This window comes from Sorex araneus, chromosome 2, assembly GCF_027595985.1.
Source record: "Sorex araneus isolate mSorAra2 chromosome 2, mSorAra2.pri, whole genome shotgun sequence".
Classification (NCBI taxonomy): domain Eukaryota; kingdom Metazoa; phylum Chordata; class Mammalia; order Eulipotyphla; family Soricidae; genus Sorex; species Sorex araneus.
In genome coordinates, this window is record NC_073303.1 from 25183550 (window position 1) to 25210757 (window position 27208).

The window sequence follows — 27208 nt, forward strand, 5'->3', positions numbered from 1 at the left end:
GCCCTGCTCTTTGCTAGCAAATGGCTTTTACAAAACTTTATACTATATACTTTATTATTTTTTTGTGTGTATAGTGATGGGGGTTAAATCCAGGGCCTCACACATTGCTAAACTACACCCCTAGTTCAATGCTGTATAGGAATATTTTACTATAAATCATGTTTTAAGGAGTACATAATGATATTGAAAAACTCTCTTAAAAAAAGGCTGTTACTTTTTTGTTTTTGGGCCATACCCAGTGATGCTCAGGGCTCCTCCTGGAGGGTTCAGGAGACCGTTCGTGGTGCTGAGGGTCAAACTCAGCTTTGACTGTGAGCGAGGCAGAGGCCTGCCTACCTGCTATCCTATTGCTCCGGCCCGAATTTTCCTAACAGAACTATCCTACTTACTTATGTACATTAAGCATATAGTCAGAACAATGTGAAGTTACAAATCATGGGAGCAAAGACTAGAAAAATGCAGTTGGCAGTGTGTAAAGGCAATCATTTCGTGATTATGGATATATGTGCAGTTGTTCAAAAACACCGATTTCGATAGCATTAATGTTAATTTACATGTGCAAGTTACTACACTAATTCCTCCACCCATGTTTCAAGGTCTCACCATTATGATCCCACGGTTTCTCCTCCCTCCTTAGTAAATATCTGACTAATACCATTTCTATGAAAAGATACGAGAAATCTACACATGAAGAAAATTAATTTGATTACCTAGGAGAGGAAAACAACTAGGAATGCTGTAATTTTCAGAAGAGAAAATGGTATTTGACATGTGTACCAGAGCTACTAAACTCATTTGCCTTTTGTCTTGGGCATGCTATTACTGCTACAGTAATCGGCTAACTCTTCAAAACCAACATTATCTGAAAGAAGCATTATCCCTGAAGAGGTGTTCTGTGTCCTTACTCTCCCCTAACAGAAAGATGTGTCACCTGTGTCCACTTGACACACCTAGTCCACTAGACTGGGAAGGAAGAGCTCCCATCCTTTACAGTAGAGTCATACTATTTTTGAGCTAAGCCATAGTTAAGCACTATTTTCTTCCACAAAATCACAAACAAGGGGCTGGAGTGATAGCACAGCGGGTAGGGTGTTTGCCTTACTGGTGGCCAACCCGGGTTCAATTCCCAGCATCTCATATGGTCCCCTGAGCACTGCCAGGGGTAATTCCTGAGCGAATGAGCCAGGAGTAACCCCTGTGCATCGCCGGGTGTGACCCAAAAAGAAAAAAAAAAAGAAAAAAAAAATCACAAACAAAACCAAAAAGTACTTCTTATAATTTTAGGAGAGTCCAGGGATTAGCAACCACTGCCAAAAGGAAGGAGGGAGGGAGGGAGGAAGGGAAAAGAAAGAAAGAAGAAAGAAACTGAAGACCTCAATAAATGAAATGCTATCTCATGTTCATGAGATAGAGACTTAATACTGTCAAAATGCCGACATTACTGAAAGTGATCTAGGATTCAATGCAGCCTCTATCGTAATTCTAAAGCCAGTCCTGCCCCCTCCCACCCAAATAGAAAAGTCCATCCTCACGTCCATATGGAACTGCAGAGTCCAAAGAATAAGAACAACATGGGCCAGGCATGTGGCTTATGGGCAGTGCACAGGCCCTGGGCTGGATAATTCCTCACCTTTGCCCTCTCCAGCCCAACCGGAAAATGAGGACAAACTTGGAGAAGCCCTAAATGAAAATTTGTAACTTCATATCACATTTAAAAATTAATTCAATTCAAGGACAGGGAAAACAGGGCCAGGAGAACGGGTCTATGGTTTTGCTTGCCACAAGTGTGTGCCCTGGGGTACAGGGCAGTTAGGATAGAGAAGGGACCAGTATAACAATAGTTGGAATCAATCACTCTGGACAAGAACTGAGTGTTGTAAGTAGGTAAAGGGATATACATGATAACCCTGCAGTATCTTTACTGCAAACCATAATGCCTGGAAGGAGAGAGGGAGAGGGAGAGGGAGAGGGAGATGGGGTAAGGGAGAGGGAGAGGGAGAGAAAGAGGGAGAGGGAGAGGGAGAAGGAAAGGAGGGAGTGAGGGAGAGGGAGAGGGAGGGAGGTAGTAAGGGAGGAAGGGAGAGACAGAGACAGAGAGAAATGCCACAGAGGTGGGTTGGGAGTGGAAGGAGAGAAAGTGGAGACACTGGTGATGGGAAATGTGCACTGGTGAAGGGACAAGTACTAGAACATTGTATGACTTAAACCTAATCATGAATAAACCTGCAACTGTGTGTATCTCACTGTGATTCAATTAAAAATAAATAAAAGTTTAAAAAAAAAAAAGGCAGCTCTGCTGTCTGGGACCCCTCGTCCTGCGACTGATAAACAGGCAAGCCCAACAGCCATGAGCAGCATGGCCAAAACGTGCACCTTTGCCAAGCACAGGGGTCCAAACGCGACAACCAGGATGCACGTGAGCACCACAACTAAAGTGAATGGGAGCACCACAGCCGGACACGCACGAGACTCCCTGGTCATCACCACAACCAACAGAGGGGTGGTGATAAAAATAAATATGTAACAAAACTTAAGAAAAAACTAAGTAGGGGCTGGAGCGATAGCACAATGGGTAGGGCATTGGCCTTGCATGCGGCTGACCCGGGTTCAATTCCCAGCATCCCATATGGTCCCCTGAGCACTGCCAGGAGTAATTCCTGAGTGCAAAGCCAAGAGTGACCCCTGTGCATCGCCGGGTGTGACCCCAAAAGCCAAAAAAAGCTGAATTAGGGGCTGGTGTGATAGTACAGCAGGTAGGGCATTTGCCTTGCACACGGTCAGCCGGGGTTTGATTCCCAGCATCTCAGATGGTCCCCGGAGCACTGCCAGGAGTAACCCCTGTGCATTGCCAGTTGTGACCCAAAGAGGAAAAAAAAAAGCTGAATAAAGAATTACTATATTATTCAGCCATTCCACTCCTAGATACTGACTGAAAGTACTGAAAACAGGGACTCAAACAGAAACTTACATATGCCAAGTTTCACTGCAGCACTGTTCACAACACGCGAAAGGTGAAAACAACCCTGTGGTCCCTGGTAGACGACAGGTCAGCAAGTGTGGCGTACACGGACAGTGGGATAGTAACAACAGGGAACGAAATCCTGATACACGTTTCAACGCAGATAAATTTGGAAAACATTATGCTAAATGAAACTATCCAAGCAAGTACTGTTGATCCTACCTGTGTGAATATTTGGATTAAGCACATTCATGGCAACAGAACAAAGAAGAGAAGTAACCAGAGGCTGTGGGTGGGACAAACACGGGAACTGGTGTTCAGTGAGTACAGAGTTTTTGTCTGGGACAATGGAAATGTCTTGGAAATAGTGGCAAAAACCTGCACATCATGCATGTAATGAGTGTCACAGTATACTTTAAAAAATTTGGTCTATGTAAAAAAAATGATTAAAACAATAAATTTTATATTATGTACATTTAACTACAATAAAATAGTTCAGGATAAATTTTACGATAGATACCACAAAAAGTCATGTTTAATTCAGTGACTAGGTTTCACTAAGCCACACTTTATGTAACTCAGTGGCCACATGTGGTTGGTGACCTTCAACTACAACATTGGACAGCAGTTAGAAAACATTCCCAGCGTCAGAGAAACATGTTTTTCTTTTAAAAACGGGTCACATCCAGCAGAGCTTCTGGGGCGCTCAGCCTGCCACTAGGGCTGGACCCAGCAGTGTCCAAGGGCTGTGAAGTGCAGGGATCAAACTCTGGGCCTTTCCCCAGGCCAGTTCTGCATGGGACCTACCCTAGAGCCACCCTCCGGGTTCACCACAGAAACCTTTACTAGGAAGTTCTTTTTGTTGCTGTTGTTTGTTTGGGGGGGTCACACCCAGCAGTGCTCAGGGGACCCTATGGGATGCCAGAGATCGAACCCCGGTCGGGCCCCGTGCAAGGCAAGTGCCTGACCCGCTGTACTACTGCTCTAGCCCTGCGATTTTTATCTGGAAGCTAAAACCACCAGTTCTAAATATAAGATGACTGATAAATAGGAACGCAATCAAAAGGCTGCCTTGCACCTGGCTGCACTAAATAAACAGTCACCGCAGGCCCTTATGAGCAAAGGGAGAACCAACGTGGGGCCAGTACATTCTCCAAAGATTTTTAAAAAGACAAGATCAAGGAACCAGAGAATGAGACAACAAACTGAATTTTGGAGTGACAATGAGCAGAGTGGTAGGTAATAGTTTTGTTTTTAAGGGCTGCAGATGAAACTTCATACATGCAAAGCAAGTGTTATACTGGCGGATGCACCCCTAGCTGTCGGGAATAGTTTTTCCATCTATTTTCTTTGGGTCTTGGTTTAGATATACCAACAGAGGTCCAACTAGACATGTTTCAAAAAAAAATTTTTTTTTTTGATGCTCTGGAGTCTAGATTTTCTGATATTACTGGAATCTTTAAAAGAACAAACTTAAACTCCCTGGTTTTGATCCGAGGACCTGGGTTTGATCCCTGGTACTGCAGAAAAAAGAAAACAGAAAGACGAGGAAAGGGGACCAGAGTAGCTCAGTGGTACAAGTGCCTACCTTACAAGCACGAGGCAAGAAGGCCACAAGTGAGACCCCAAACCTGCTCCAAGTCCCCAGTGTGATTACAGTGGGCTGCAGCCAAGTGTATGAGAACACTGCAACTGAAGTGTGCAAGCAAATGGAATACACTGTGATTCCAGTGGGTGGCACAGCCAAAATGTGTGCAAGTCCCCTAGCTAAAATGTGTCACTCCCAGCAAGCACTGTAACTAAACCTTCCAGCACTGCCAACAAGCATGTGATTACTGATGGGTCCCACAATCATTTATTCCCAAGTCATTGAACACACAGCAGAACTAATAAAAGGGAAGGGGGAAAAAAACATTTTTTTTTTAAGTTATGAAAGAGTGCTAAATAATTTTTTAAGGATCAGCCAAGGTTAAAACTAAAATTCAACTCAGTCAAATCTACTTATACTCAACACCAGCTACACATCAGATCAACCAGAGTCTTAACAAATATACCAAAGCCTTTTTCTGGCTCACACCAACTACCAACTACTACCGAGTCAAGCATGGTGTCAAGCATCTGGCATCTTTGAAAGCTTTCGTGGGTCACACTGGCAGTATTTGGGGGACTAAGCAGTGGGAGGGATCGAACCCAGGACTCCTCTGTGTTTGGCATGTACTCCAACCCTCTGTGCTATCTCCCCAGCCCCATATTCTGATATACAATAAAGACTAAATCATTTTGCAAAAATATGAGACTGTACATATCTGGCAAGAAAAGTATTAGAAATTGCTCTCTGTCAGAGGTACAGAGGTTCGTGAAGAAAATTCATTTTCTCGGGCAGAAGACAGTTAGAATATGCAGATAGACAACATGAGTATCAGTCACCAAAGAAGTAATCCCACCCTCTAAGCAAGCAGACAGGCAGCAGGATTTACAGATGCAGTAGCTGGCTTAGATAAGGGGCTAAGACAGCTTTCAGACTTCTTAGCATCTTAGAACAAGTATAATAGCAGTAGCTCTAAAAGATCAACCTAAACTATGGGCAACTTGTCAAATACAGTTATAAAAAAAAAAAAACCCAAAAGAACGGTGGTCATACATTTCAACATTTTTCTCACCTAAACATCTTTCTCAACGAAAGACTGCATTTTGATACTACTAAACAAGTCACAATTTGATATTACTAAACCATGAAATAAGCATGTAGCAATAAGACAGAAGCTAAAATAAAAGGATAATAGTAAATTATAGATTAGACAAGTCTAGGAGCAAACTAAACCATATCTGGCAACAATCGGGATAAAAATTTAGTTGTGCTGGAAAAAAAAATGGGGGGTGGTGGTCACACAAGGTAACCTCTCACTTCTTGCTTTTAATATTTGTTGTTCAACAATCTCAAAAGTGGTAAAAATATAATTACCAAACCCAAATAGACCCTTTTAAATATGTAAACCAAACATATAAGCAAGATACCCCAGATTTATAAATGGTGTCTGGTTCGTTAAGTGTAAATACAGGCAGACTAAACCAGTCTCTGAGGCCAACAGCTTCCCAAGGACACCCCAAGTTGCAGAATTGCTGTGGGAAGTTGTCTGTAATAAGGAACCTGCTGCAAACAGATGACATGTGAAGGATTTTTCAAGTTTTCCAGCTTCTGAGAAATTTTCTCAACTTGTAAAAGTAAACTGAAGTCTTTTTCTTGAGCTAGTTCAGCAAGAGGGCAGATCTCATGATTCAAACCTAGGATTCTAAAAGAAGTAGCCAAGAGTTTTCCCTAGAGGAAAGAAAAAAATAATACACTTCCATGGAGCCTGGGATACAGATAAGAAACAAGAATTCCAAACTTTTTAAAGGATACGGTCTGTACCAGGAAACAATGTTCTTCCAGTCAACAGCTCGGCCATTATGCATCCCACTGACCAAATATCAACTGGCAAAATTAAAGAGAAATAAAAGTGCACACAATGTCACCATTATCATAGTTGGCCACAAAGGGAATTATAACTAGGAAGGAAATATTCAAATTCATATTTAAGACATCAGAAATTCAACACCCATACTCATTTTTATATAAATAGACTTATTAAGAACTTGATCCCATTAAAGGGTTTCGTAAGTCAAATCATATCAGAAAAACAAGCAGTTCATAAAATGGCAAATACTTCACACTGATAGAAATTATGAATTATCCCAATAAATATGGAGAAGATTGTGAACCCATTGTCTTCAGGTAGAAGTAAAAATCTACATAAAATAAAATAAAATAAAATAATAAAATAAATAAATAAATAAATAAAATAAATAAATAAAATAAAATCTACATAAAATAAAAACTCAACTGCCAGAGTGATCACTTCTAGCTCTCTTTGTCATAGTGGGCCCTTCTCTATCTCAACTGCCTTTCCCCTAGCACTATCCCCCAGGCTTCCACTCATGGGCCAATCCGACCAACCCTCCTGGCCCTTGTTTCTACTGTCCTTGGGTATTAGTGGGAAATGTACACTGGTGGAAGGACGGGTGCTGGAACACTGTATGACCAAAACCTGATCATGAACAGCTTTGTAACTGTGTATCTCAGTGACTTAGTTAAAAAAACAAACAAACAAACAAACAAACAAAAAAAAACCTCAAAACAAGCAAATTAAAAAACCCAACTGCAAATCAGAAAGTTTGAAAGTTGTGTATAAAAACTTCACTTTCTCTCTCTGAGAAACTGAATATTTTCTATTTGTGGTCTTCAAAAAGATCACTGGGGGAAAAGATGTTTCTTCCCACTCCTACCCTCTGCACTTCTGAGAATCCTCAGGTAATCAACATACCAGTAAGACCCCAAAAACCAACGCCAGCAATACCTGTCTGGTTGTAATGCATCCAGTTCAGCATGATCTCGGGAGCCCGGTACCACCGAGTGGCCACGTAGCCAGTCATCTCATCGTCTGTATGTCGAGCCAGTCCGAAATCCAAGATCTAAGAGGGAGAAAGAGAAATTAGTCACCGGAGACATACAAATGAATCTCGTACCCGAGCAACTTGCTGCAGAGATAGCCCTGGACTTTGCAATAAGCCATTTTCGCCAGGCCACTTGGTGCCATCCCTCCACCTGCCCTCTAGGAACCCCAGTGGACACCGTCTTCTAGAACTCAGAGAAATGCTCCAGGTACGGGTGGCGGTGGCGGGAAATGCCAGGCCTCATGGGATCGAAGCTCGAATATAAAAGCTGTTACTATACCTCAGGGTGAATCAATAAAAAGGGGGGGAAATATATATATATGTATATATATATGTTATATATATATCATACACATGTGTTCCCAAAGCTAAAAAAAAGAAAAGAAAAAAATCAGCTACCAGAAAAGTCATATTCCTCAAAGCAGAAGCAAAAAAATTCTAGTGCCTAATAAAAACGGAAAACAATACAGTACTCTCATAAATATACTTACTGATCTTTGCTTTAAAATGTGCGGTAATGGGGCTGGAGCAACAGTACAGCAGGTAGGGCATACTTGCACTCGGATGACCCGGGTTTGATCCCCGGCATCCCATATGGCCCCGCAAACACTGTCAGGAATAATTCCTGAGTGCAGAGCCAGTAATTCCCTGAGCATCACTGGGTGTGACCCAAAAAGTGTTTGTGTGTGTGTGTGGGGGGGGGGGCCCTGTACGGATGGACTCGGTAAATACAGCAAGAGCTTAAAAAAAAAAAAGTTATTAAAAGAAAAAAAAAATGCCACTCCCAGGTGTTTTCCCAAAGCAATGAAAAATGAAAACACAACGTCCACACAAAGCCTTGCACAAGGAACTCAGGGCCGCTTTCCACAGCCCCAGCTGGAACGAAGGACAGTCCCCCAACAGGTCCACAGAGAAAGGAATGGTCGTATGCTTATAAGATCAAATACTAGACAGCGATAGAAAAGAACCAACTACTGATACACAGGCAATACAAATGAACCTCAAAATACTATGTTAAATAACTGAGGTAGAAAGGCACAAAATAAAAAATACTGTATTAGTCTTTTTTTTTTTTTGAAACTGCAGGAAACATAAATCCACTCAGCAAAAAGCAGATGGATGTTTGTGTGAACCAAGATTAGGGCAGTGACATGGGAAATGGCTAAAAGGGGACACAAAGGAACCTTTCCAAGGGTTGGAAAACATTTATATCTGTATTAGTAGTTAGCAGGGTGTATAAATTTGTTAACTGTACATTTTAAATAATCCATTTTATTGTATGTGGACTACTTCCTGAAAAACGAGTGAAGTGCGTGTGTGTGTGTGTGTGTGTGTGTGTATAAACACATACATATTTTAACCAACATACTAAAATTCTAAATGAGCTTTATTACTTTGGGGTAGAGGGGCTTGGGCCACTGTGGGTGGTGCTCAGGGGCGATTCCTGACTCTCTGGGTAGGCATGTCCCCTCATGGTGCCCCGGGTACCACTATGTAGTATACGGGGATTGGAACCAGAGATGGGGGAATAAATGAACTTTATTTTAGAATGAAAAAGGCACCTGATGCCACCTTCAATGTCACTTCTTAACACTGAAGTTTTAAAGTTGGGGGGGTTGCCTTGGAAGTGTAAGACTGTAAGTTTGAGTCCCGGTGACTGTCACACGTGTCACGCATAGTCTAGGAGACTCCTGTTTTCTGGGATCCTCAGTGCCACAACAGTGTGTGATTTCGAGAGCACGGCAACTGAAAATACAGGTGTACTGCAGTGACAGACATGTATGTGAGCACCAAGAAAACCTCTGGTGAGCACCACAACCAAATGTGTGAATACCTCAAACAAACACACGTGACCTCAGATCATTGCAACAATGAAAGGAAAGGGAAGGGGGGAAATATCCAAAAATATATAAATCAACTAATCTGAAAGTCTGATATTCCTAAAAATAGTGTTTGCAGATTAAAAAGTCACAGCTTATAAACTAGCCCCTACCTCTAAGTTTAACTAGTTAGTCAGAGACATAATCACAAGGTAAAGCAATCAACCTTCATGGTCTCTTCACCTTACCTTCAGCTCACAATCTTCATTCACAGCTAGATTACTAGGCTTTAGGTCCTAGGAAGCAAGCACATAGAGGAGGATCAAATTTATAATCCAGAGGAAATTCTCCTCTCATCAATAGTAACGAGGATCCAGAAATATAAGACTTCACCTGGCTCTAAGCACGCTCTACCCTTACAGGAGTCTCTAGTCCTTTCTTTTTTTTTTGGTTTTGGGTCACACCCGGCGATGCACAGGGGTTACTCCTGGCTCATGCACTCAGGAATTACTCCTGGTGGTTCTCGGAGGACCATATGGGATGCTGGGAATCAAATCTGGGTCGGCCTCATGCAAGGCCTTACCCGCTGTGCTACCGCTCCAGCCCCAGAAATCTCTAGTCTTGAAAAGTCTAAAGTAAGTAAAACAACATACAACTTCTTTCTTTAATCAGTTTAAACTTCAGCAAAGTTCCAATCAATTTTTTAAATTTCTAAAGCAAGTCTAGATTAAGAGTTGACTAAATGACCAATTCCAACACGCACCCCACCCCCCAAGTCACCTCTGCCCTCACACCACCACCCTACCAACCCAGGCACCCAAATAGTTTGATCAAAACTGCAATACATACCCTGTGAATTATGTCAGCTGAATGTATATACTGTCAACGAGAAAAAAAAAAGGATGTAAGAAAGTTATATCCAACACCCAGCCCCCACCCCACACCGTCACCCAATGTCACCCAACATTTTTTAAGTGTATTTTCATAAGTGCATTAAGAATTGATTATATTGACAGTTGGATAAAAATCTGAGTAAGGAATTTCAAGTAGTCTGTATGTTTATTGTGACTATGCCTTCGTACTATCAACTCTAGTCACAGACTGAAAACACTAGAGCTTTCAGCCTACTTTCTGGTGAATTATCTGAACCCAATCAAGACTCGAAGCAACTATCAAAAGTGATTTAATTTTAAACATTTTATCAGCTCCTCCTACAAATTAGCCTCATGACCCATTCAGATATTAGAGTATAAGAAGAAATCACACTGTTAAAATGCAATAATGAAGCGTCCTTAACTCCCAGACATACATGCTGGGCGAAATGATATAATGTCTAGACTCGTAATCCAGGAGTTTGGGGAAACAAGAGACAAGACTGTCCATATGCTGATAATTATGGTCACTAAATGTTTGAAATTTTCCATAAGAAAAGTTTGCCTTCTTTCCCCTCTTAAACCTTAAGTGGAAGGGAGAAAGGGAGGAGAATTCAGCTCTCCAACTATTACTACTTGTGGGGCTGGAGTGATAGTACAGTGGGTAGGGCATCTGCCTTGCACGCAGCTGACCCACATTTGATCCCTGGCACCTCATAAGGTCCCCTGAGTCCTCCAGGAGTGATCCCTCAATATTTTATTTCTAAAGCAAGTAAACTTTGAGTACCACTGGGTGTGGCCCCCAAACCACGCACACACAAAATTGTTACTCATAGTGTCTGTACCTTGAGACCTCGGAGAATTTGGTAGATAAGAAACTGAACGTGGTCATCTGTGAGCTTCTGACATTTCACAATGTTGTTCAGATCTGCCCCCATGAGATGGGTCACCAGATACCTAGAAATTAATAAAGAGTTACACAATAATCCACAAAATTATTATCTTCGTAATTTTCAAAACATTACCCAGAAGTAAACCAGGGACAGCACAAAGTCGAGTAACTTCATGGAAAGGCAGAAGCCTTGCAATATCACTATTCTAATTTAACCATCTGCCATTTTTTCTAAAACATACACACACACACACACACAGACACACATACACACACCCTTGTTCCTTAACATAACCGTTTCCTAGGTTTGTGAAAATAAGGAAAGAGAAAGAAAACATGAGACAAAATTTAAATAAACTTAATTTAAATAAAATTAAATGCTTTAGCACAAGTTTTTTTTTAACATTAATATTACACAAGAAATAAATGCCTGGTCAAAAATAAAAGGATTCTACGGTTTTAAGTTTATCATTACAATTTCATATCATCTCACTATAAAACTCCCAAATTGTGGGGCTAAAATAGGAGTATCTTTAAATTTCCAAACTACAATCATTTTCTTCTTTAGGAATAGGATCTCATTCACTGGGAAAAAAATAAAGTAAAACAGCTAATCTGTGACCAAGAGAGGCAGTCCAGAACCTCTCATAGGTGTGGTGCTGCTTACTAATCCTGTCTTTATGTGGTAAGATTAGGGAAGATTATATTCAAGTCCAACAGGTTCAACACAGATACTGCAGACGTAATACCTTACCCAATCACATTACTGTACCACACAGCTACGGGAACCTAAGAACCAGATCAGTGCTAATAAGGCTGAATTTTTAAAAATTAAATTGGGTTTTATCTGCTGTATGAGAACCACTACCGATTCCTGAGACCAAATAATGATGTGTATCAGAGACCTAAAGAATGCTGACTTTCTACCGCTTCTATGAGTAAACTGCAATCTGTTAGTGTGCTATGTATATGATGCATACACTGGCATGTATATGACATGTATCTGATGCACACACATACATATACATGCACACATACATACACACATACCTGTGTACTACACAATATCTACTTATTACCTTCTTCCCCCAGGCAGTAACTGAATTGTCTGTTTTGGTTTGGGGGCCACACCAGCGGGTGCTCGGCAGGCGATGTGGTGCCAGGGACCGCACCTGCAAAGCACGGGCACTACTCCTCTGGCCCATCCCCTCGGCCTTGAATTCTGTGTGTGTTACAATTTTTCTGTGGGACTGTCATGGTCAGTCCCCAAGCTCATGAAGATCAATAGGACTTAGTCTGCATGTAAAATAAAGGTAGATTTTAGTTTTTCTTGAAACATTTCATGATTGTACTGTTGAGGAAAGGATAAGCTCCAAGTATAATTTAAAGAGCAAATTGGACTTGTTTTGGGGATTAACTGAAAATGTTCTCATAGGGGCTGGATCGATACCATGAGGCCGACCTGGGTTCAATTCCCAGTATCCCATGTGGTCCCCTGAGCATCGCCTGAATGCAGAGCCAGGAGTGACCCCTATGCATTGCTGGGGTGTGACCCAAAAAGCAAAAAAATAGAAAACAAAAAAAAGAAACGATAATGTTCTCATAGAAACAGATCTGACTTAAGAATGGATTGTACCAAGCTCAACCAATACACTTTCTACCAGGTACCACTCATCATGCCCAGGGCCCAGAAACTCTTCCTGGAAACTCATTTCATTGATGAGGAAACAAGAGGTAGGACAAAGTACTCTATTCAAGGTTAAACAGTGGTGATAAGTTCAATTACTGATAAGTCTATGAATAATGATGCCTTAACAAACAAACAAAAAAAAACTTATTGAACTGTCTGATTTTAGATCCAGTGATGTCTGGGATCCGGAAATAATGCAGGTACTGATCCAGATTCGATTCCCAGCACTATATGGTCTCTCAGCATCATCAGATTGGGCTCTGAGGCTCCCCAAATGCCAGGATGTCCCATGTAATCCCCAGCATCACGGCACTACATACAGGGGCCCTTATACTGAACTGCCCATGTGGCTGGACTTTCTGAATATCACAAAAAGCCAAAGATAACAATAATAAAAACAGGAACCATTAATCTTTATCACAGTAACACCACCCTCCAAATTATTTTAGTTGACAAGGAATTTTTTTTAATAATAAAACATCACGTTTTAGAATTAATGATTAAAAACACAAAACTAAATTAAACTTAAAAAAATAAAAGCATAAAACCTAAACCTATCTTTAAAGATTTTTAAGTAAGGTTCAAAACTGTCGTAACATCCAGGGAGGCACGATCTATAGATAATCTCCTTAACTATTCTCAATATTTATCACCAATGCTAATCGTTAAATAAGCTGGCTCATAAAAAGCTGACAAAAACAGAATATCCCCACCCTTATCAGGTTTTTCATTTTTTTAATCCCAGACGGATACATAAGCTAACAAGTGAGAATGCTGTATCTGATTAATCTTTTGAAATTAGGACTCCCCCAGAAAATTTGGGATAATAGCATATTCCTAACTGCTATAGTTAAAAACTGCAAGGATCAATCAAGCTGAGGAAGAGAGTCCAATTTCTGTCTTATAAATGATTGCTTTGCAAACCACGACATCTTACGACACTGCAAGTAAAAAGGTTATTCTCGCCACTTAAAAAATAATTATATTTGAAACCACAATTTCAAATTATACCTGAAATTGTAAGGATTTGAAAAGGTATGCAAAGAAAACATTTTCAAAATAATTCTGCCTAGAGTCTTGATTTGTCTGGCTAGAAATAAACTCTTAACAATCCTCACTCTCCGGTATGTCCGTGGCAGTTCACAAAGGCACTAAGCAGTGTTATCAATATAACCAGGGTGACTTCAAGGATAACTTCCGTGTTTAAATGGTAATTAGTGGCTAAAGAAATCCTATGCATTCAGAACACCATACCACAGGCTCTAGTCTAAGATCATGCTTTTAGTTAGAATACTGCCCGATCCAGTTTACCACTGAATTCCCTGGCAGAGGGTGAGACTGTGAACACATTATGTAAGTAGCTGAGATTAATTGGTCTGCACAGTAATAACAACCAAGCATCGCTGGTCGGCTACAACTAAATCAAATGAAAAGAATTCATAAAAGTGTCTTCCAGGAACAAACCTAATTATCATACATTGCTTCTATGAGTTCTCAGGAACAATCCACAAGGTTCGATTGTCAAATCCCTACTTATCATTTACAGGAAAGCTTTCACAGAAAGTTTACATCATGCAGTGTCACTGAATGAATGCTAATGGAGGTCGTATCATCTTTTAGGGAAATGAAGATGACACATTTAAAGTAAGTCAATTTCCAAAGGGGCATTAGTGGAAAATTCCATACTTTTTAAAGCATGGGTCTCTGGAAAGCAAATATAACTACATACTAGAAAAGACACACCTAATAGTGTCAATGTTTATAGCACCGCAGATTAACGAAGAGTTGAAAACTTCCAGAAAACTATCTAGCTGGGGGGGGGGGGCGTTGCAAGAGACTGAGAGAGGAAAAAAAGGAAAAGTGCCTGCTATAGTCGTGGGGGATGGGGGCAGGAGGGAAACTTGGGACACTGGTGATGGAAATGTACACTGGTGAAGGGATGGGTGTTGGAACATTCTATGACTGAAACCCAATCATGAACAACTTTATAACTGTGTATCACACTGTGATTCAGTAAGAAAGAAAGAAAGAAAGAAAGAAAGAAAGAAAGAAAGAAAGAAAGAAAGAAAGAAAGAAAGAAAGAAAGAAAGAAAGAAAGGAAGAAAGAAAGGAAGGAAGGAAGGAAGGAAGGGAGGAAAAGAGAAAGAGAGGAAAAGAGAGAGAAAAAAGAAGACTCTAGTTCTCACATTTGTTTATTCATATTTGTTTCTAATAGAATAGGTAACAGTTACGAGAGTATCACTGTATCACTGACATCCAGTTGCTCATCAGCACCAGTAACATCTCCATTTGAGACTTGTTACTGTTTTTGGCACAGCAAATGGCATAGTGAATACTCCATGGGTAGCTTGCCAGGCTCTCCGAGATGGGTGGAGGAATCTAACCCGGGTTGGCTGCGTGCGAGGCAAATGCCCCACCCGCTGTTCTATTGCTCCACCCCCAGTTACAAGAGTATTAAAGCTTATGGCACTGATGCACAAAATTACTGCACCCAACCACCACCAAACTGTCGAAGACCAAAAAGGAATTGCAGAGGCTGAGAAGGGCAGCTCGAGCTATTCAGAGAACCCATCTTACATACTGTGAAGCCCTGGGTTCAATTCCTAGTGATACATGGTCCCCTGGCATCACCACAAGTGAGACTCAAGCACCAAACTAGGGGAAACCCCTGAGAATCCTCTGGTATGGACCAAAAAAAAAAAAAAAAAACCCAACACTAAACCTACTTCTCCCACAGAATAATTAGGAATTCAGTAGGGCTCTGTAAGATAAAGGCCAAAAAGCTGAATTTATGGCCCATTACAAATCTACCTTGTTTTTCACATTTATTTGTGAAGACGGTCTCCCTCATATTTAACCAAACCATAATGAAGGGAAGTCCCAATTTCCCAAAATGACTCTTACAAATACAATATACCAGACTCCGCCGATGGGAATATAGTTAGGTGGGAGAGACTTGCTTTGCACGCGTGAAGCCCTGGGTCTGAGCCCTGGCAGCAGGAAAACAAGATGAAACTTTAATAAGCAGTTTTTAGCATGTAGACAGCTTCATTTAGTAAGCACGTCTGGAGTGACCCCAAGCTCACGGCCCTTGATTCTCGGCCCAGCAGTCCAGTGCTAGGGAGGTCGGGGCATGAGGTGCGGGGTGTTCGCGACACCTAGGCTACCTACCCGCCCCTTTCCTGTTCCCTTTAAAACAAAAAGGCTTAATACACTCAGAGAAAGTCTATGTAGGGGAAAAAAAAAAAAACCTATGCAGAAAAAAAAAATCTCTATAACTCATCATCTCCCTTATTTGATAAGATCAATTAGCAACTGTTTAAAATAAAACAAAACAACATTTCCATGTTTAAAGAAAGTATTTAAAGTCATCACAGGATTGGCAATTTTTTTTTTTTTTAAAAGAAGCATGCCACTAAAATGGACTGAATGATTCTTAGGACTTACTAGGAATGTTGAATACAGTCTATTCAACATGGCAAAGTGATTCTTTATTTAAAAAAAAATTCTGGAATTCTGGGCTGGAGAGTTAGTACAAAGTTGTTGAGGCCTGGGGTCGATCCCTGGCACCATGTGTGGTCCATTGACAGTCACCAGGAGTGATCCCTGAGCACGGAGACAGGTGTAAGCCCTGAACATGGCGAGGGTCATGACCCCAAATCCCCAGTTAAATGTATTTACTTATTTAAAACTCATCGTATCACACAGCAATAATAATAATAATAAAAAAAGCTTCCGGTTTCACTTAAAGGCACAATCCTTTCAATGACCACACGGCCCTTCGTAGCCTCGTACTCTGCCCCATCACTCCTCTGATTACATGACCTACTTCATCCCCTTGCTCCCATGCAGCCCTTCACTACCTACTCTCGTGGCAAGGGTCTCTCTCGTTCTTCCCCCTCAGAAGCTTTGGCAGTGGCTACTCCTTCTTCCCTAGATATGCGTGGGTCTAACTCCTCTACTTCTTCCAACTTTTGCTCGCCATGGGCCTTCCCAACATGGTCTATCTTCATCACCCCATGCCCCATTGTATCTTTCCCCTTGCTTCCGCCACACACCGACCAGGACCAGGCGAGGACACATCTCACTAAAATACTCAACCCTTATCCAGGCCAGCAGGCCAGCTTGCTCTAAGGTTAGCCCACAAACTACGTGCACTTGAAGTACAGCGCAGTGGGAAGGACATCACTGGTGCCAACCAAACCCAACATGATCTACTCTGCAGGAGAAGCTAAAAAGCTGGGCAAAAGGATGCGCTGGCCACGTTCCCTCAGTTCTCTTAGAGGAGCTGGTCTGTGTCCAGGTCTTTAATCCGCCTGGTATTAACTTCTGTGTATGCCGTGAGATCCGGAGCCAGTCCCGTTTTCCACAAGTGGCTCCCAAGTCTTTCCAGCACACGTGCTGAAGAGTTTGCCTCACTCCACTCCATCACTCCATCCCTCTGTGACAGAGTAACTGTCCATATGGCTGAGGGGTAAAACTACCCCTGGCCTCTCAATTCTATTCCACTGATCTGAGGGTCTCTTTATTCCAGGACCAAATAATTTTGATAGCTATAGATTTATAGTTCAATGTAAAGTCAGGAAATGAGAACATTTGGCAGTGGCTACTAGTGAGGTTTTATGATTCCACGCCTATCTCAGTAGCTCAATATAAGTCCTTGAAAAATGTCATTGAAACTTTTCAGGACATGGACCTCAGAGGTATTTTCTTCTTCTTCTTTTAGGACCACACCCGGTGATGCACAGGGGTTACTCTTGACTCATCCACTCAGGAATTACTCCTGGTGGTGCTCAGGGGACCATATGGGACACTGGGAATCAAACCCGGGTCAGCTGTGTGCAAGGCAAATGCCCTACCCGCTGTACTATAGCTCCAGTCCCTCTGAGGTATTTTCAATGATCTGACTATTGTCAAAGATAACACAACCAAAATTAAACAAATAAAACTCTATCAAGTTATTGACGGGAAATAACAATCTTTTTTGGTTTGTTTTCCCTTTGTCAGGCAGCGTGGTGATTATTAAACAGGCGTGAACTCGGTGGCGCAGGACGAGGGGGGAAAAAAATAGAAAAGTTATGTAACAAACAGCGGGACTTAACATCTCTACATTCTCAGCAATGGAGAGCCATCAAATGCTTCCTTGACAGTGGGACTGTCTTTTCTTTTCTGGGGGGAAACCCTAGCAACAATAGTGAGTTATGTGTTGAAACATGGACTGTAACCAAGATAAAGCGTAAACGAAGTGAAACTTATCACTTACAAGGGCGGGGACTGGGGGGGGCGGGAGGGGGCGGGAGGTATAATGGGGTGGTTGGTGCACGGGTGAAGGGAAGGGTGTTTGAGTATTGTATAACTGACATAATCCTGAGAACTATGTAACCCTCCACATGGTGATTCAATAAAATTTAAATTAAAAAAAAAAACTCTATCAAGTTTAGAACATTATTACATGGCTAAAAGAACTTGGACTAAAGTAAAAAAGAGACACCACTGAATTTAGAAAGAAGATATTTGTATACATCATATAATATCCAACATACAATAAAATCATTCATAAAGCTCAGCAAAACAAAACAAAAATAGCCCCTTAAAATCCAATCCAAAAAATGGGGAGAAGAATTGAACAGGCACTCACAGAAGACATAAAGATGTCTGCAAAAAGTGTTCATAACTCTTTCTTCTTATAATCAGGAAAACAGACCGAAACGACAATAAGAAAACACCTCACAACAGCGAGAACAACCTGTATCTCACTAAAAGGCTGCAAACAACCAGTGCTGACAGGAATGTGGTAAATGACAGACCCTGATTCACTGTTGGTGGAAATATCTGGTTCAACCTCTGTGGAAAACAGAATGGAGATGTATCAAAACACTAAGAATGGAGCTTTCCTATGACTCAGTGATTACACTTCTTGGCATCTACCCCTAAACACACAGGAAAGATTAATTTGGGGGCTGGAGCAATAGCACAGCAGGTAGGGCATTTGCCTTTGCCTTGCACACAGCCGACCCAGCTTCAATCCCCAGGACCCCGTATGGTTCCCCAGGCACCACCAGGAGTAATTCTTGAGTGCAGAGCCAGGAATAACCCCTGAGCATCGCTGGGTGTCACCCAAAAAGAAAATAAAAAAGATTAATTTGAAAAAGATATATGCAGGGCCAGAGGGACAGTACAATGGGTTGCCCTGCATATGGCCTACCCAGGTTTGATTCCTGGCATGCTGTATGGTCCCCTAAGGCCACCAGTGATCCCTGAGCATAGAGCCAGGAGTTAACCAGGAGCACTGTGGGGTACGGCCCCCAAACAAAACAAAACAAAACAACAGATCATAAAGATATATGCACACTTACATATTCACTGTAGCAACAAACGGATAAAGAAGTTGTTTTACACACACACACACACACACACACACACACACACACACGTGTGGTCATAAGCAAAGATGAAATCATGCAGTTCCCTGAAACTTAAACTGAACTGGAGAGTATCATGTTAAACAAAATAAGCTAGAGGAGGAAGGATAAATACTAGATGATCTCACTCATCTGTGGCATACAGAGAGACAAAGCGAGGGAACAGATAGTATCAAACAACGATAAACCCTCCGCCCTGGCGGGAGTGATGAGTACACTGGAAGTAACACCAAGGACAACTGTGGAGAACCTTGGGCACTTGGCTGACTTGAGGTGTGGGAACTGCACTCCCAGGCCATAAGCACCGGGCTGGAGAAGATGCAGAGCACTCGCCTTGCAGCCCGACACGGGTGAGGCCCTGGTTCAAGTTCCAATACCCACCCCCATTTTTTTTAAAAATGCATCTATAAACAGTAATGCTATTGTAAGCATGTGACCTACACTATAATAAATATGAGGAAAATGCACTGGGTCGACACCAGATCATTACCCAATTACAAACAAGATAGCACAAGGTTATTTACTTGTGCAATCAATATTTATTGTTGAGCGCTGGTGGTGTAACAATGGAAGAGACAACTGAGATGAGAGGAAAGCATTAACACAAAATAATACAGCACAATGAGCACTGTAGCGGGGAACCTGGGGGCTGGAGAACACACAAGAGAGGCTTTATGCAGACAGAAAGCAGTGGATTCGGCTTTTAGAAGGATTCCAACATTAAGGGAGACTGAAACTACTTTATTACATCTTTTAATCAGCTAATCAGAGGCAAAGGCGGCATTTTATTGATCACACAGACAAAACTGAACAGTATTTTCTTAGAGGATGCATACTTTGTTTAAATATTGTGTGACTCAATAAAGACATCTGTAAGAAGTTTCTTAACTATCTTACCATTATCTTCAACAAATAAGGGAATAAACTGCAAATATAATAGCTAATGTACTCAATCTCTTTCTCCCGAACTACTTCTTTTGTTTTGTTTTGTGACCACACCAGCGGTGCTCAGGGCCTTCTGGCTCTGCACTCAGGGGTCACTCCTGGGAGACTTGGGGAACCTATATGGGATGCCGGGGATCGAACCTGGGTTGGTGCAAGGCAAACGCCCTACCCGCTGTACTAGGGTCCCAGGCCCTCTCCCCAACCCGATACTTCTTTTTCTGTATTTACTGATGTTCTTACCCTGTTTTCAAAGAATAAAAGAAATCTGCTAGATGACAGAAGAATTGAAAAAAACGCCTGCACTTACTTCCCTCTTCAAGGACTCAGCAGAAATAAGGAACTCAGATACAAAGAAACTGGGGCTGGGAAGACCGGGGAAAGTAGGGCAAGACTAGTGACAATTCAGTTCTTCTTAAATTTGGGGAAATGGTTCTCACCGAGAAACTGAGTTTCTTCCTTGCCCACCAAGTTTTGTCAGAGAAACACCCAGTTAAGAGAAGGCAATACTGAAACTGAGGAGATAAATCAATGCCAGGCGACAGTGGGTTGAGCCCCAGCGCCAAGCATTGCCCCAGGGAGCCCCGAGGCCCCTGAGGGCCACTGCCCGGATGGTCCAGGTAACCCCTGGCGCTGCAGGGCCCTAGCCGTGCCACATCTTCGGGACCTGGCTTTCAACCACCAGCCTGGTTGGCCAGGGACCACCAGGCCTTCTGAGCAGTCCTTGGGAGACACCCCCACACCACCATGACCTTCGAAAGAAGACAATATTGTAACAGCACAAAATTCGCTGACTCCTGGGATGAGTATCGAATACTGGCTCTGCTGGCCGTTTGGATGTTGAATGCTCAGTCTTTACAGCATTTTCTCTATTACCCACACACTTGTGCCACCTCCGGAGACAGCAACTAACAGGAAGCCAGTGGAGGGACGGGGTTTGCATACTGCAGGCATCACACGGGCCCCTGAACACCACTACAGGCAAACTCGGAGCAACAAGTCAGGAGCAGCACTGCTAGATGTCTCTCACACACACACACACACACACACACACACACACACACACACACACACACACACACACACACACACACACACACACACACACACACACACACACTAAACGTTCAAATGATCTCCAATCATCTATGTACAACAAGTCAGGAGCAGCACTGCTAGATGTCACTCACTCACACACACACACACACACACACACACACACACACACACACACACAATGTTCAAATGATCTCCAATCATCTATGTACATGTTTGTACCTACAAGCATATCCTGCGGTAGCCAAAACCAGCTTAGTTTCCTCATCCTTTACCTCTACATTTTCCAACCTCACCCCATATGTTGTTTCTAACGGTCAAAACTCACTGCCTGTTGTCCCTCTCGCCACTGCCTGTAGGATGCCTACTGAGTGGTATCCAAAATCAAGTAAAAATGTAAATATGTGACAAGAGAAAAGTGCTGATTGGGGGGGGCAGAGAGATCGTAAGGGGTTAAGGCGCCTCCTTTGAATGCAGCCCATCCGAGTTGGATTCCTGAGACCGCACATGGTCCCCCACACCCCAAAAGGAGTGATCACTGAGCACAGAGCCAGGAGCAAGACCTGGGCACTGCCAGGCATGGCTCCCTCCCCGCTAAGAGTGCTAACACAAATGTAAACGCACAAATACTTCTGACACTACACAGAATCAAAAGTCAACTGTACGTATGAACAGAAATGAAAGATTTTGTTCATTATCACATACAATTCATGTTCGAAACTGTAGCCTGCTCCCAACCTGAAAGCCCGGAGAACCTCTCTAGCCCCAGGGAGCCGGAACCTCTCTAGCCCCAGGGCGCCGGAACCTCTCTAGCCCCAGGGCGCCGGAACCTCTCTCATCTTCAGGAAGTTTGATGTGGCTGCAATATTGGGGTTCTGCTAACTTGTTTTATTTTATGTGAATCTGAACGTTTTTGGGAAGTACAGATATTTTACCACAGACCTACCACTCTCTGTTGTTAATGCTAAGCTTTATCTATGTTATTGGCCTGACCCTGCAGGTATTAAATATTATAAGCCTCAAATTATAAACTGTATTTAGTCTCATGCAAATATGAAATCACTATACTTGTATAGTGACTAGGTGACTGAGGACACACTAGTTTCTTTTCCAATCATACAAAACAATGAAGAAAGTAAACAGAACAGTTCCCTACAGGCAAATCTGGGTTTGTCCCTTTATTTTCAGAGATTCTCTGGGATCGAATTCACTTCAGAAATCAAATACTGCAATATTACCACTTTTCAGGGACACTATACAAGGCCCAGAGAGACAAGATGACTGACTTGGTCCAAGAACATACAGACAACTGGTACCTTGGTAACTAAAATGTTCTTTCCCCACATCAAAAAAGAAAGAGCAGGTTACTGCTAGCAGTAATAGTATCTGTGAAATAAATTAATATTAGCAATTTCAGTTCAGTGGGTATACTTGTGGTCAGTGGGCCTTCAAATACATACAGTTTTACAAAATCCTTTTACAAAAGCACTGGCCTTAAATTAAGTCTTTCCCCATCAGGACCAAATAAGGCAAAATGGTCATCTGGGGCCGGAGCAATAGTACAGTGGATACAGCATTGGCCTTGCATGTGGCTGACCCAGGTTCGATCCCCGGCATCCCATATGGTTCCCCAAGCACTGTCAGGAGTGATTCCTAAGTGCAGAGATAAAGACTAACCCCTGAGCATCCCTGAGTATGGCTCAAAAACAAAACAAACACCAGATCCTATGTCCAGGGTAGCAAATCAACATTGTTAAATAAATCTCACTCTCATTGTACCTAAAATCTTGATACAACAAATGTTTTCAAGGTAGTTAACAAACACACTTTTATCATTTCTTCCACATTTAAGCAGCATAGAATCTGCCATTCTTGGGCAATAAAAATACACTGCAACATATTTAAATGATGAAATCTAATTACACATTTTGTCCAGACCCACAGAAGATACAATAACAAGAGTAAAGCCTGAGGTAAACTATGGATTTTGGGTAATTATGTGTCATATAATTTGATCCTTGGTAAAAATGTGCTACTCCGGTGAGTAATACTGACAGTGAAGAAAGCTCTGTGTGTGGGGGGGGGGGAAGTAGATGGAAAATTTCTGTATCTCCTTTCAATTTGCTGTAAACCTAAAAATGTTCTTAAAAACAGCCTTGAAACAGTAAAAATTAACTTACTACGGGGGAAAAAAATCATTCAAAATATTCACTTTCCCAAGTAGACTCTACAGCAGGGCTCACCATTTATAACACGTGTGTCCCTGCCCAAGTCGGCTGAGGGCATTTCTGGAAGCTTCGAGTTCTCGTGCCAAGCGGGGCTAAAGAAAGCACAGCTGTTCTTAGCTATTGTCTATTTTAGCCTTTGCTTGTTTCTTAAACTTTCATTAGCAGGATAAAAGTTAATCTGAGAGGGACTCTTGTACTTGGACTAGATTCTCCTCTTTCATCTTCAGAACTGATGCTCCAGCCAAGCGCCAGCAGCGGGGAAGAATTTCTGCTCCTCTTCAGCCCCCTTTGTTCCATTTACCAGACAGACTGCATTTCTCTTTCACTCCCCCCCCCCCCCACTCTTCCTTTCCTTACTCAGAGAGGACACACAAGCTCACACACAACCCCCTGCTCTTTCTTTGGGGAAGGAGCAAAAGGTATTCCGATTTAGCTTGGGAAATGTGGGAGAAGTTGACCTCAGGGTAAGGGGAGGGAGGGAGCAATCTACTAAATTGAGCGCTGGGGACAACCAGGGGTAGAGTTTCAGAAAAGGCAGCAACAATCTACAGTTCTTTTATTGAGCATGGTGGGGAGCGGGAGGTGGGCCTCCCGGGGATGCTCTAGGCCCACTCCTGGTAATACCTGCAGTGGCACAGGCCTGACAGCTGCTCGGTGCTTGGCCCTACAATGTGGATGGGCTGGGACCACCAGAGTTAACCCTGGTAGTGCTTACAACCAGGTGCTATTGAGGGGGGGGGACAAGGGCACGATGGTGGTGGAATGTGGGGTCTCTTACAGTTATTTGTTTCACCTCTTTGGGCTATCTCCCCAAACCCTGCAGTTATTATTATTATTATCATTAAACTTTTCCAACAGTCACCTTTTTCAGTTAGAAATGCCAGAATCTCAGCAGCTTACAATGCATAAGTGGCGGAAGGTGTTGCTACTTTCTGTAAATTAGGGGTGGGAGGGATGAGTCATAATACTGATACTAGATGAACCACAGTAGTGAGCTCATACAAAGACAAGAAAGTATTGAGCAAGCAACCTGCCCTGCATACAGCCTGGGCACGCAAGGGCACTAATGGTGCATGGTGCGACCTTATCAAGAAGGCTTGGGGGAATCAGAAAATGCTCTCCCCCCCAGAGATACAGCCTGCGTCGCTCTTATAACATGTGTCCTGGCTGTTTTTAGCCCAGTCGCCTACAGTGATTTCCAATTTGCCATAATCTTGTAGTATCTTTCTCTCATCATTTTCTCCAGCCCTCCACTTCGGATTCCTGATCATCTCAGGTTCTGATTCCTGATCATTCCAGGCTCTGATAATCCCAGGGGATCCTGGACTCTAACAGTAGAGACGGTGACAACACCGGGATGATTAGCAGCAGCTTATCAGCCTTCTCAACGTGGGATGCACACCCCCTGGAGTACAGCAATCCAAGTTTTCGAGGATTAACATGCAGTTCTGGTAGCTTCCCCAAACACAAGTGAGAAAAGTCAGGGAGAGAGAGAGATTCTACACAGAACCAGAACACTTGTTACATTTCTGGAGGTAAATGTAATGATGCTAAGGTGCTCCTCTAAAACGTGGAACAGACAACCCCAGAACAAAGATCATACTCTAAACTCTCTGTGCTCTCTCCATGGACTCTTATAAAGACTTACCACTGACTCACCAAATGGAGAGCAAGAAGCCTGAAAGGGTAAAAATACGAATATATATATATTCGTATTTTTGGTATATAATATACATATATATATGTATATACCAACCATATACTTGAATCTATTCCCATCCCATGGAGAGTTGGAAGACAGAAATAAAGAATCTTTCAAAACAGTTCCACAACAGAAACGGACTACTAAGTGCCATCCTCTAATTAAGGAAGACAAATACAAAAGATATACTCACACATCATTGAACTCCTCCAGAGACCTTGCAGGTGTAAAAACATCCAACAGACCAATTACCTACGAGAAAACATAAAAATCAAGCTAAGCGCGTGCTGGACTTACTATAGTACTCATCACGTCTTAATCACAGGAACTAATTCCAAATCGAGTCAGGTCAATTCAGTGACACTACAACATCCTTTGGTTTTCTTTTTTTAACTTGTTCACATCACTGTTCATAATACTCTATTTCACTATTAAAAATCTTAGGGCCGGAGCCAGAGAGAAAGTACAGTGGATACAGAACATGCACCGCACACAAGCTGACCCGGGTTCAATCTCCAGCACTCCATGTGGTCCTGTATGAGCCCAGAGTGACCCCTAAGCACAGTGCCAGGAGAGGACCCTGAGTACAGCTAGTGTGGCCCAAAAACCAACAGATGAAAAAATTCAACAAGTTCCAACACCTGTTTATGAGAAAGACTCTCATCAGAATGAGGACAGAAGAAACTTTCCTCACTATAGTAAGAAGTCACAAATCCACAGCTAGATTTATTCCATGGCAAAAACACTGAAAGCATTACCTGTGTGATCAGTGTTTCACGTAGAGAGTCCCAAGATAAGGATGTCCACTCTCAACACTGTTACTCAAAATAGTATTATAAATCCTTAAAGAGATTCAAATTGGAAGAGGCATCGAACTATTACTACTTACTGGTGACATGATACATAGAAAACTCTAAAGACTCCACCAAAAAACCTTCTAGAAATAATAAACCTATACATAAAGTGTTGGGCTATAAAAATCAATAAAGAAATCCACTGCACTTTATATGCAAATGCAATGAGGTAAAAAAAGAAAGAAAATATAATCCCATTCACAATTGCACCAAATAAAATCTAGTAACTAGATATCAGCCTAAAAAAAAGGAAGTAAAAGACATAATTTTTTTTTTTGTTTTGCTTTTTGGGTCACACCCAGCAATGCTCAGGGGTTACTCCTGGCTTTGCACTCAGGAATTGCTCCTGGCAGTGCTTGGGGGACCATATAGGATGCCGGGGATCGAACCCGTGTCGGCCGAGTGCAAGGCAAACGCCCTACCTGCTGTGCTATCGCTCTGGCCCCAAAAGACATAATTTTTTAAATGTAAAAAAAAAAAAAAAAAGTTAGTGAGCCATATGTTTTTTATATTTGTTTGAAACAATAAAACTAATAGCCCACCACTCCTGAACAACAACAATAACACACACACACAAGAAAATGGAAACACAGTCCTTGTTCATGGTTTGGAAGAATTAATTTGTTAAAATGACTATTCTACTCAAAGCACTATAGAAATCCAAGGCATTCCCCACCAAAATTCCCACAACATTCTCTAGGGAAATGGTTGGAACAAGTACTTCTATAGTTCATACGAATTAATAAAAACTTCCCCCAATAGCCAAAGCAATCGTGAGAAATAAGAAGATGGGAGACTTCTTTCCCTGATTTAAGTGATATTATAAAGATACAGTAATCAAAACGGTGGTGCTGGCATCAAAGCCAACTCTCACCAGTACAATAGACTTGAGAGTCCAGAGATATACTCTTCAACAGACTGACAGTTAATCTTTGACAGAGGAACTAGATGCATGACAGAGAGCAAGAAAAGTCACTTCAACAAACACTCGTAGGAAAACTGGTTAGTCACATGTAATAAATGTTCAAGCGGGCACCAGTAACGTCTCTCATTGTGAGACTTATTTGTTACTGTTTTTGGCATATCGAATACGCCACGGGTAGCTTGCCAGGCTCTGCCGTGTGGGCGCGATACTCTCGGCAGCTTGCCGGGCTCTCCGAGAGGGGCGGAAGAATCGAACACGGGGTGGCCACGTGAAAGGCAAACACCCTACCACTGTGCTATCACTCCAGCCCATGTAATAAATAAATAAATAAATAAATAAATAAATAAATAAATCT

General features: G+C 42.1%; 1 protein-coding gene across 3 annotated transcripts in view; it reads right to left on the minus strand.

Annotated features, from left to right (window-relative positions):
• Positions 1–27208, minus strand: part of MAPK14 (mitogen-activated protein kinase 14) — a 75751-nt gene that overhangs the window by 20467 nt on the left and 28076 nt on the right. For all 3 annotated transcript variants that reach the window (XM_055126306.1, XM_004619960.3, XM_004619961.2), the window contains exons 3-8: positions 25268–25326; positions 10988–11099; positions 10120–10149; positions 9519–9566; positions 7354–7468; positions 6360–6431 (exon numbers count right to left, since the gene is read on the minus strand). In XM_055126306.1, coding sequence (XP_054982281.1) covers positions 6360–6431; positions 7354–7468; positions 9519–9566; positions 10120–10149; positions 10988–11099; positions 25268–25326 — 436 coding nt within the window. The remainder of the gene's footprint in view (positions 1–6359; positions 6432–7353; positions 7469–9518; positions 9567–10119; positions 10150–10987; positions 11100–25267; positions 25327–27208) is intronic.